Here is a 12015-nt window from a genome sequence, read left to right on the forward strand (position 1 = left end):
ATCCCTCAGATAAGCTGGGAATTCCTGGGAGGTGGCAGTGAAGTGTGGTGGTGTTCCCGAGGGAAGAGACGAGAATCTTGACTCCGTGTTTCAGAAGGCTGGTTTATTATTTTATGATATATATATTATATTAAAGCTGTACTAAAAGAATAGAAGAAAGGATTTCATCAGAAGGCTAGCAAGGAAAGGAAAGAATACTAATAAAATCTTGTGACTGACCAGAGAGTCTGTGATTGGCCATTAATTAAAAACAACCAACGTGGACCAATCACAGATGCACCTGTTGGATTCCACAGCAGCAGATAATTATTGGTTACATTTCATTTCTGAGGCTTCTCAGCTTCTCAGGAGAAGAAATCCTAAGGAAAGGATTTTTCATAAAATGTGTTTGTGGCAGTGAAGTGTCTGTGCTGGCCTGGAGGGACCTTGGGAGCTGCCAGCAGAAGCTGTGGCTGCTCCATCCCTGGAAGGTTTCAGGGGTTGGATGGGGCTTGGAGCAGCCTGGGACAGTGGGAGGCATCCCTGCTCATGGCAGGGGGTGGAATGAGATGATCCTCAGGGTCCCTTCCCACTCAAACCATTCCATGATTCCATGATTTAAATCTTTGGATGATCTGCAGGAGATCAGCCCTCACAAACTCCTGGATCTTGTTTCTCCAGAGCCTCTCCAACCTATGGCTGGTGTCTCCTTCTCCCTCTGGAGAGGTTTGGGAGCTGGAGGCAGGGACAGGGTGCTTGGTGGGATTCCCTTCTGGCACAAGCATTGTGGAAGGACTGAAATTACCTGTCAGAATCCCAATTTTTGCTCTTACCTCGTAGGCCACACGAAGGGCAGGGAATATCTTGAAGGAATAACACCCAAAACAAGGGGAGAAGAGCCCAGTTCTCCCCACTGGAATGCCCTGATACAGAAATACAGCGGGATCAGCATTCCAAATGTTTTTATCTTTCCAGAAATAAACGATCTGCATTTGCACACTGGCAGTCACGTGCTTGTGCTTTTTATAGCAAACCACATTTGAAGGTTTCACACGGAATTTCTCGTGATTATTTGGGGTTTATTTCCCATCTGAGCCCTTCCTGTTGGCGCTGTTTTCCTGCTGGGAATTGATTTGCTCCCTTCCCTTCCCTCCCCTCAGCTCCTCCCGGTGTCCGAACGGTGACTACTGCTCCAACCGGCGCTTCCAGAAGAAGCAGCACGCGGATGTGGAGGTGATCCTGACTGAGAAGAAGGGCTGGGGGCTCAGAGCTGCCAAGGACCTGCCATCGTAAGCCTTCCCTCTTCCCACAGCCTGTTCCCACCCTTTTGCTCCCTCCTGAAGGGAAAGGGGCCTGTGGGGTCTGGATTTCCCTGCCAGGAGATGGGCTGAGGTTCTTCCAGCTCATCCTTGTCCCTGATGGGTGTTCCTCTTCCTCTTTGGCATCTGCCCATCTGTTCTTTGATCTCCCACTCTGGTTCTGCTCTTCCTGGTTTCCCAACAGCCTTTCCATGGCTTATTCTTGGGATGAATCTGCCTCCCCTTTCTCTGTCCCTATTTCACTCCAGTTGTGTCCATCCTTCTCTTCCCATCTCTGCAAAACTTCTCTTCTGAGTCCTCCTCCTCTTCCTCCCTTTTGGACAATAAGAGGATCCAGAGGGATCTTTCCTTCCATTGTTAATTCAGAATTGTAATTCCAAGAGCTGGGTTAGGTGAGGTGAAAGAAGAGAGGAGTGAGGACATTGAGATCTCCTGAGGCACAAGGGAGGATCAGGATGGGGGAGACCAAGATGAGGGAGAAGGGAGCAACCTGGAGTGTGTCCAGGGCAGGGAACAGGGCTGGGAAGGGGCTGGAGAATTCCTGAGGAGCTGGGCAGGGGCTGCAGAATCCCTGAGGAGCTGGGCAGGGGCTGCAGAATCCCTGAGGGAGCTGGGAAGGGGCTGCAGAATCCCTGAGGGAGCTGGGCAGGGGCTGCAGAATCCCTGAGGAGCTGGGCAGGGGCTGCAGAATCCCTGAGGGAGCTGGAAGGGGCTGCAGAATCCCTGAGGAGCTGGGCAGGGGCTGCAGAATCCCTGAGGAGCTGGGCAGGGGCTCAGCCTGGAGCAAAGGAGGCTCAGGGGCCCTTGTGGCTCTGCACAGCTCCTGCCAGGAGGGCACAGCCGGGGGGATTTGGGATCTTATCCCAGGGAACAGGGACAGGAGCAGAGGGAACGGCCTCAGGCTGGGCCAGGGCAGCTCAGGGTGGGATATTGGGGAAATTTCCTCCTGGAAAAGTGTTTTCCAGCCCAGAGCAGCTGTGGCTGCCCCTGGATCCCTGGCAGTGTCCAAGGCCAGGCTGGACAGGGCTGGGAGCACTCTGGGACAGTTGCAGGTGTCCCTGCCCATGGAATGGTGTTGGAATGGGATGAGCTCAAAGTTCCCTTCCCACCTGAGCCATCCTGTAATTCTATGAATATATAGAATTTATAGAACAAACCCTGCTCCAAGGGGAGCTTCATCCTTCTGTCACCTTCCCATGTGACAGCATAAAATCCCAAATTAATCAGAATTCCCTGAGATTAAAGCACATCATGATTGCTACACTGCCAGGATGGCCAGGCTGGGAGTTTTGTTCAGAGAATCCACCTGAACAGGGATTATTTTATGTTATTTGTGTGGGGTTTTTTGCTAAGAAAATGGATGTTTTTCCCTCTTGCAGCAACACTTTTGTTTTGGAATACTGTGGGGAGGTGCTGGATCACAAGGAATTCAAGGCTCGGGTGAAGGAATATGCCCGGAACAAGAACATCCACTATTATTTCATGGCCCTGAAGAATGATGAGGTGAGCAGTGGATTGCTGGCATGGGATTGCTTTGGGAAAGGCTGAATTTAGCTGTGTACAGCACCAGCTCCTTGGGATCCCATGGAACAATGTCCTGAATCCACTGGGAATGTTTTCCTGAGGAAAGCAAACTTCAAGCCTCAGGATTTTCTAACCCATTGCTCAATTCCAACAAAATTCTAGCAGCTTAAATGAACCCCTTAGGGAAGGGAAAGTGTCTTTCCAAAGGAGAAGATGGAGCATGGCTCGTTGTTCCATGGGAGAGAAGTTTGGGAAGATCTTCCAAGCCAAACTTGCCCTTTTTGGGTGCTCAAATGTAACAAAAATCCACATTTCCTTTCACATTAAACTCCATGAAATTGGGATATTTAAAGCTGGCAGAGTCCCTCTGTGCAGGATTGCCACTGGAATATTTATAAATGGGATATCTTTAATTATTTATGGCTGCTTCAGCTCCAAGGGATGTGGAGCTGTTCTCTCTGCCTGAGAACAAGGGGGATAAATAGAAATTCCATCTCTTATTCTCCTTGTCTCTCCTGTCAGGACTTTTTGGGTCTGGGGAGCTTGAGAGAAAAGGAGCTAAAAATACTCAGAGTGGTTTTTCCTGGGTGTTCTTCCTCCTAAAATAAGGGGTTTTGAGATTGTTGTGTGATTTTAAGCGTCACAAAGGGGCATTTCCAGTCATAAAAGGAGTTTTTATTTCTGGGATCACTTTTCCCTTAGAGTATGAGGTGTGTGGGAGAAAATTCACTCTCCCAACCCCTCATGGCTGTATCAGAAACAAAATCCAGGATCTGCACCCAGCTGGAGAGCTCTGGAAAATGAGGAGCTGTGTACCTGAGTGCTCTTTTTTCGGGGATTTAATGTCCTGACAAACCCCAATCTCTACAATAAAGATGGAGAATATCAAATAAACAGTGGGAAAGGAGATGATTCCCACAAGGGTTGTGTTTGCAGCTTTGTCCCATCCCAAGGAATGAACCTTTCCCTGCATTTCTTGTCCCTTTTCAGATCATCGATGCCACCCAGAAAGGGAACTGCTCCCGCTTCATGAACCACAGCTGTGAGCCAAACTGTGAGACCCAAAAGGTAAAATGCTGGGTCCAATCCAGCAGCTCCTCCCTCTGGGGAGCTCACAGTGAAACATCTTCCTTCTTTATTTTGGGGGTTTTTGTTGATGTTGTATCAGTGACATGAAAACACCTGGATTTAAACCGGGCACTTGGCCTGGTTTTAAACTCCCCAGTGCTGTTCCTCCAAGGATTGGTGTGTTCAGGGAAAGCAGACCTGGAGCTGAGGCTGGAATAACTCCTGGTGTCCTTTTCTCCACAGTGGACTGTGAATGGGCAGCTGAGGGTTGGGTTTTTCACCACCAAGCTGGTCCCGTCGGGCTCGGAGCTGACGTTTGATTACCAGTTCCAGAGATATGGGTACGTCCCCTTCCCTTTCCTGGCCCAGGAATTCCTGCTCTTCCCCTCTCCCACTGCCACTGCTCCTGCTCCATCCCTTTCCCAGAGAATTCCCTTCCCTGCTTCTTCCTGTCTGGTTATTGATTAGACTTTGGGATATTCCTCCAGAATTCCTGTTCTTCCCTTCCCACTGCTGTTTTATGGCTTGGCAAGCTTTGAGGAGCTGTAAAACCCCCTGGATAACTCATCCCCTCTTCCTGGCCTAATCCAGGGCTGCAGGGAAAGCTCCAGCCTGGAATTGGGATCCCTTTGCTAAACTTCCATTGCTCTTTGGTGAAGTATAACTTGAGGAACATCCCTTCCTTTTCCTTTTGAATCCTTCTCCAGGCCCCCTCTGTAAGCAGGAATGAGTTTTTAGTTGCATTTTAAGATAATTCCTCATTCCTAGAAATTCCTGGAATTGAGCTTCCCTGCTTCTTACCCCTGCAGGGCCGCGTTCCTCCAATGGGTTCCACATATTTAAAGTAAAACCCTACTATTTTCCCAAGAAATTGTGGAATGGAGTTTAAAATGGATGGTGTGTCAAGTGGGAAATACAGAGGCTTGGTAGAAATATTCCTTGGGAACTATATTTATTGTATTTATTATATATATATATTGTATTTATTATTCATGGCTGAACATCCAAAACAAATTTTCCATGTGGATTTTGCTGCTCCCATGAATCCTGAGCTCATTCTTTATCCTGTTTTGAGCTCTCACATTCAATATATGAGCTATAAAATGCTATGAAATGCAAGTTTTTCCTAATGGATGTATAATCCTGAGGCTAAATTCCTTAGGAAAATTAGGATATTGATGGCAATGTGGGATAAGAAGTTGTCAGCCCCACCAGCTCCACCTTCTCCTCTCTGATTCCTGGTTCTTGGCCTGTGGAGAGCCTGGAAGTGAGGCTGGGGATCATGGCAGCCGTGTTGGGAATAAAGCCTTTGTTTGAGTTTTCAGTGGCTCTTCCATGCAGAGCCATTCCCATTCCTGGCTTTGGTGGGTGCAGAGCTGGCTGTGGCTGGGGCTGGGCTCTTGTTGAACCTCCCTTTGTGTCCCCCCACAGCAAAGAGGCCCAGAAATGTTTCTGTGGCTCCTCCAACTGCCGGGGGTACCTGGGAGGGGAGAACAGGGTCAGCATCCGCGCGGCCGGGGGCAAGATGAAGAAGGAACGATCCCGCAAAAAGGACTCGGTGAGTTTGGGGACTGAGCCTCTGGCATTGAGCACAGCCACTCCCCAGCACTGCCAAAACCACCCATGTCCCCAGGTGCCACGTCCACGTGGCTTTAATCTCTCCAGGAATGGGGATTCCACCACCACCAACCCTTTCCACTGAGGGATTTCCCCAATATCCAACCTGAGCTGCCTCTGGCACAGTTTGAGGCTGTTTCCTCTCATCCCAAGTGCCACATCCACGTGGCTTTAATCCCTCCAGGAATGGGGATTCCACCACCACCAGCCCTTTCCACTGAGGGATTTCCCCAATATCCAACCTGAGCTGCCTCTACCACAGTTTGAGGCCATTTCCTCTCATCCCATCTCTGTTCCTTTGGGAGATGTTTACTCCTGATGACCTCAAGGTTTTCAGTGTCATCAAAGGTTGGATTGATGATCTTGGAGGTCTTTTCCAACTCCAATGATTTCATTTCACAAGGTCCCTCAAGATTTGTGTTTTCTTGGATCTTCAGTTAAATCAAATTTCCTTTCTCCTGGTTTTTTAAAGTCCCACCAGAAACTGACTTTTCCAGGTTGAGGCTCTGCCATTGAGCCCAGCCACTCCCCAGCACTGCCAAAACCACCCATGTCCCCAAGTGCCACATCCACGTGGCTTTAATCCCTCCAGGAATGGGGATTCCACCACCACCAGCCCTTTCCATGAAGGAATTTCCCCAATATCCAACCTGAGCTGCCTCTACCACAGTTTGAGGCCATTTCCTCTCATCCCATCTCTGTTCCTTTGGGAGATGTTTACTCCTGATGACCTCAAGGTTTTCAGTGTCATCAAAGGTTGGATTGATGATCTTGGAGGTCTTTTCCAACTCCAATGATTTCATTTCACAAGGTCCCTCAAGATTTATTGAGGGGATTTATTGATTTATTTATTTTCTTGGATCTTCAGTTAAATCCAATTTCCTTTCTCCTGGTTTTTTAAAGTCCCACCAGAGAGTGACTTTCCTAGGTCCAGTATTTGCTCATCCATAACTCCATAAATTTGATTTAAAAATGTGGGTTGCTTTCCATGATTTGTAAACAGTGATGAAAGATGAACAACATTGGCTTTGCCATATAAGGCATCACCTAAATTTGGCAGCTCCAAGGGCAGAGTTTCACCATTTCCAGGCTGGGAGGTGGAATTTTAGAGACAATGCATGGAATTGCAGGGAAGGGTTCATGCCATGTGGAAAAAGTGCAGAGAATCCAGAGCAAGAGGAATTTTTTTGGGGGTGAAATCTTCTGCAAGAACCTGCACAGGCTCTTCTTTAATTCCTACAAATTGTAATTATTCCATCCTTGAAGGCACAAACCTCTGTTCCTATGGAGAAGATTTATTCCTAATTCTTTGGGGAAGTTTAAAAATGCCAGTTTCATCTTAGTGTGCTGTATCAGAGAGTGAGGAGACCAGAAATAGTTCCTAAATCATTTCTAGAGAGTGAGTAAGCCAAGAAATAATCCCTAAATCATTTATAGGGTGTTTTAAAACACTAATTAGTCCCTAAATGAGAGGATGATATTTCAGTGTCCTTGTGGAGAGGGACTCTCTGGTTGTAAGGATTATAAATCTGTTATAGTTTATAATCCATTAATCATTACAAATTTATAAAGAATTTATACAGCTCAGAATATAAATAATAAGTTTTACCTGCAATTAAAGATAATTTCTTAGCTTGTTTTCTGCATGAAAAGATACTCAGGGCCGGGAGGGTTTTGGTGCAACCACCTGGAATTTCCAGCAGAGCTGAAAGGTGGAAAATGGGAAAATGGAAAATGAGGGAGAAGGGAGCTTGGAGTCAGGGAATTGCCTGGGCTGAGGCTGAGGGTGTTTTCTGTGGCTCTGCAGGTGGATGGGGAGCTGGAGGCGCTGCTGGAGAACGGGGAGGGGCTCTCTGATAAAAACCAGGTGCTGAGCCTGTCGCGGCTCATGGTGCGCATCGAAACGCTGGAGCAGAAACTCACCTGCCTCAAGCTCATCCAGGTGAGGAGGAGCAGCCTGGGAGGGGAGGGATCCACGTCCCGTTCCAGTGACATCCTCAGAGGAGCAGGGGCAGTGTGGGAGGCAGGTCCTGCCCTTTTTGCTGCATCCCCAGCTCAGTTGAGCAGCTCCAGGATCCACTGTCCTTCAGTTCTGAGCTGTAGTGGTTGCAGTGGTCCTGCTGCTGGATCCCTGCTCCAACCCCAGCAGTTCCAGCCACTCAGGTCAGCTTGGGCCTGCTCAGGTGCCGAGTTCTGGCTCTGCCATGGCTTTGAGCATGATCCCAGTGGAGCAGTTTTCCATGGTTTTGCCTGGAAGTGTCTGATGTTCCCACCTCTGGCCCTCCAGAACACGCACTCGCAGTCCTGCCTCAAGTCCTTCCTGGAGTGTCACGGCTTGTCCCTGCTCTGGATCTGGATGACGGAGCTGGGCGATGGCAGAGGGAGCACGGCCAACAACCTGAAGCTGCAGCTGGAGGTCAGTGATTCCCTGGCACTGGGAGCTCTCACGGGATCCTCGAGGTGGGAAAAGCCCTTTGAGATCGAGTCCAACCCTTCCCCAGCACTGCTGAGGCCACCACTCACCCTTGTCCCCAAGTGCCACATCCACAGGGCCCTCAAATCCCACCAGGAATGGGGACTCCAGCCTGTGCCAGGGCTGGCCAGTGCTTTTTGGGGAAAAGGGTTTTGGCAGCTTTGCTGAATGCTCGGGATCACGAGGATTTTCTTTTCCTTTTTTTTTTTCAAATACAAATCTGTGCCAAGTGTTCATGGAAAACAACCTCAGGTGCCTCAGAACTACAGGCCTGAAAGTTCTGCCCTCAGGCAGATCCTTAATAAACGGAAGGAATTTGCTCCTGTGGTTTTCCTTAGATTCCTGACATAGATTCCATGAGCCAGAACTTAAAGGTTGTTGCTGTTGCTGTTTATTCCGTGCTGAAGCACAGGGAATTTGAGATCCTGACTGAAGTGGAGCTGGAATGTTTCAGTTTTCCATAAACAATTTGGGATTGGATGCCCAAAGACTTCTGGAAGTTCAGGGTCATTGTGTCCAAGCTGTGCCCAATCCCCACCTTGTCCCCAGCCCAGAGCACTGAGTGCCACCTCCAGGTGTTCCTTGGACACCTCCAGGAATGGGCACTCCAAACCTCCCTGAGCAGCCATTGCAATGTTTAACAACCCTTTCCATGAAAAAAACTTCCCAAAATCTATCACCTGTGACTGTCGCTAGATAGAGGAGATCAGATATTTAAATTTTATATTTTGGGATATTGGGAAGGAATTCTTGGAAAGATTTACATCACTGGTTGAGAAAGAATTAATTCCTCCTGTGAGGGTGGTGAGGTCCTGGCACAGGTTGCCCAGAGAGGTTGTGGACTTCCCATCCCTGGAAGTGTCCAAGGTCAGCTTGGACAGGGCTTGGAGCCACCTGGGATGGCAGAAGGTGCCACTGCCCATGGCAAGGATAACTGAATGGCCTTTAAGGTCCCTTTCCACCCAAACCAGGGTTTTATGATCACCTTGATAATTCCAGAGTTGACTCTTCCTGAGAAAAGTGAATTATTGTTTAACAAGCCTTTCCATGAAAAAACTCTTCCCAAAATCTATCACCTGTGACTGTCACTAGATAGAGAAGATCAGATATTTAAATTTTATATTTTGGGATATTGGGAAGGAATTCTTGGAAAGATTTAGATCAGTGGTTGAGAAAGAATTAGTTCCTCCTGTGAGAGTGGTGAGGTTCAGGCACAGGTTGCCCAGAGAGGTTGTGGACTTCCCATCCCTGGAAGTGTCCAAGGCCAGGTTGGACAGGGCTTGGAGCCACCTGGGATGGCAGAAGGTGTCCCTGCCCATGGCAAGGAGAACTGAATGACCTTTAAGGTCCCTTCCCACCGAAACCAGGATTTTATGATCACCTTGATATCCCAGAGTTAATTTTTCCTGAAAAAAGTGAATTATTCCAGCTCGGACACAGCTTTAAATCCTGACATTGCCCTGCTTGTCCTTGCCCTCAGATCATGAAGACCCTGGAGCTGCTGCCCATCCCCACCAAGAACATGCTGGAGGAGAGCAAGGTGCTGCCCATCATCCAGCGCTGGGCTCAGACCAAGACGGCGGTGCCGCAGCTCAGCGAGGGCGACGGCTACTCCAGCGAGAACACGTCGCGGGCCCACACCCCCCTCAACACCCCCGAGCTCTCGGCCAAGCAGGGCGGCGAGGGCGACACCGACACCCCCAAGAAGTTGGTGTTCCGCCGGCTGAAGATCATCAGCGAGAACAGCATGGACAGCGCCATCTCGGACACCACCAGCGAGCTGGAGGGGAAGGAGGGCAAGGAGGACCTGGACCAGCTGGAGGCTGCCCCAATGGAGGTGACAGAGGAGCAGCAGCAGCCGCAGCAGCAGCAGCAGCAGCAGGAGATCAAAACCGCTGTGGAGGCGCCGGTGGAGAGCAGCAAATCCCAGCCTGCAGAGCTGGAGGCCGAGCCCGAGGCAGAGGTCAAGGAGAGCAATGGAGCGAAGCTGGAGGAGCCCATGGCCATGGAGACACCATCACAGGATGAGGAGGAAGGAGTTTCTGACGTGGAGAGCGAGAGGAGCCAGGAGCAGACGGATAAAATCGTGGATGTGAGCGACTTGGCCACCAGGCTGCTCGACAGCTGGAAGGAGCTCAAGGTAAGAGGCAGCTCCGTGCAGCTCCAGCACCTGGAGCTAAGGAAAACGTGGATTTGGTGGTGGTGTGGTGCACATGGGGCTGCTTTGATGTCTTTTGGTCAATATTTGATAACTGACTGGCTTTTTCCACACAAAAAGTGCTTTCTGTGTAAATCCTCTGGTGGCAGCTGCCCTGGGTGTGACCTGAGAAATGTCCAGGTGTTGGTGACACCAGCAGCTCGTTGGGTTTGGGCACACAAGGACACCTTGGTCACCCTCTTAGACTTCCAGGGAATGGGCGGCTCTGAGGGATTGAGATTCCTATGAGCTTTTTGGGTGGAAGTGGCCCACATCCCTCAATGTGGAAACAGATGGATGGACTGTCTGCTCCTCAATTCCATCCTCAGAGATGTTCATGGCTACTCCTAAATGGCCCAACTCTGGAAATGTCCAAGGTTGGACAGGGCTTGGAGCAGCCTGGGATAGTGGAAGGTGTCCCTGCCCATGACAGGGAGTGGAATTGGATGATCCTTAAGGTTCCCCTCAACCCAACCATTCTGGGATTCTCTGAGTTGAGTTATCCCAGCATCCCCAGCTTTTCCTGTCATTTCAACCTCTCTTTTGATCTGCACCATGTGGAGCCTCCTGAGAAGACTCTGTTGGCCATGCCAAGTTCTCTCAAAGGCAGTGTTGGATCAGGCCCTGGGTGTTCACAGTTGGAAGTGCCCAGATGTGGGTGTTATTTGGGACTTCAGTGGTTTCACTCCCATCAGGGTCTTCTGGAGCAGAAAACCTCTTCAAGAGAAGGGCTTGGTGGCTCCCTCTGTCCTCTGGAGTTGTGTCCCTGTCCCATAGGTGGCCAATGGGATCTGCAGCCACCACCAGCTTTTAGTGGGATGTAGGATGACATTCCAGCAATGGTTCTAAACTAAAAGAGGAAAGATTTAGATTAATGGTTAAGAAGGAATTAATTCCTCTTGTGAGAGTGGGCAGGCCCTGGCACAGGTGCCCGGAGCAGCTGTGGCTGCCCCTGGATCCCTGGCAGTGCCCAAGGCTGGAGCTTGGAGCACCCTGGGATAGTGGGAGGTGTCCCTGCCTGTGGCAGGGGGTGGCACTGGATGTCCTTTAAGGTCCCTCCCCATCCAAACCATTCCATGGCTCTGTGGATCTCACTCCCCACTCAACACTTCAGCCATTCCTTGGGTTTCTTTAGATCTTTGGAAGCTCCTCATGGATCCGCTGCTCCTGCAAGATTTCATTCCATGTGTTATTTCACATTCCTTACATTCAAGGCCAGGAGGGCTGGGAGCATCTTTAGTAAGCCCAAACCCAGAGATTCCTGAGGGTCCAGCAGGAATTGAAGGCACTGCCACAATTCCAGCTTCTTGTGGGCTTGGTGGGACTTGGAGGCTCTTCTGCCTTTCTCTTAATCAACCCGCAGCCCTGCTTTAATTACTGGAAGTAGTTTGAAGCAAATTCATGTTTTCTAGTGCATCATGGAGCTAAGGAGTTTATTTACTCATTGACTTTAATAATGAGGAATGATTGCAAGAGGTTAATTAAAATAATGGGTGTTAATTGTGCAGCGGAACCAGCACAGGTGAAGGAGACCTCACCTTAAGCTTTGCTTGTGCCATTTCTGGAGCTGCAAACACCAGGGTTTAGAAATGCAGAGATTCCCAGGAGAATTCAGGGACATTTTACCTCAGTCTGATGTTTTCAGGAGGATCAGATACTCCTGAACATGCACAGAGTTTGGGCACAATCATTTGTGACAGAAATCTTAGGGGGGAAGGAGTGGGGTAAGACACATTTCTGTAGAGAGGCTGGATTGTGGTTTGGTGCTTTCCTTCCTTTTCTCCAAGTGCATCTGATCATTTACCAGATTTGAATTTGCAGACTCTTGGTGTGGTTTT

General features: G+C 49.3%; 1 protein-coding gene across 1 annotated transcript in view; it reads left to right on the top strand.

Moving 5' to 3' along the window:
- SETD2 (SET domain containing 2, histone lysine methyltransferase) overlaps window positions 1-12015 on the top strand; it is a 54833-nt gene that overhangs the window by 19921 nt on the left and 22897 nt on the right. The window contains exons 5-12 of the mRNA XM_058817357.1: window positions 1140-1268; window positions 2678-2801; window positions 3813-3890; window positions 4134-4231; window positions 5322-5448; window positions 7315-7449; window positions 7795-7923; window positions 9461-10120. Coding sequence (XP_058673340.1) covers window positions 1140-1268; window positions 2678-2801; window positions 3813-3890; window positions 4134-4231; window positions 5322-5448; window positions 7315-7449; window positions 7795-7923; window positions 9461-10120 — 1480 coding nt within the window. The remainder of the gene's footprint in view (window positions 1-1139; window positions 1269-2677; window positions 2802-3812; window positions 3891-4133; window positions 4232-5321; window positions 5449-7314; window positions 7450-7794; window positions 7924-9460; window positions 10121-12015) is intronic.

The sequence above is a fragment of the Ammospiza caudacuta genome, chromosome 1, assembly GCF_027887145.1.
Source record: "Ammospiza caudacuta isolate bAmmCau1 chromosome 1, bAmmCau1.pri, whole genome shotgun sequence".
Classification (NCBI taxonomy): domain Eukaryota; kingdom Metazoa; phylum Chordata; class Aves; order Passeriformes; family Passerellidae; genus Ammospiza; species Ammospiza caudacuta.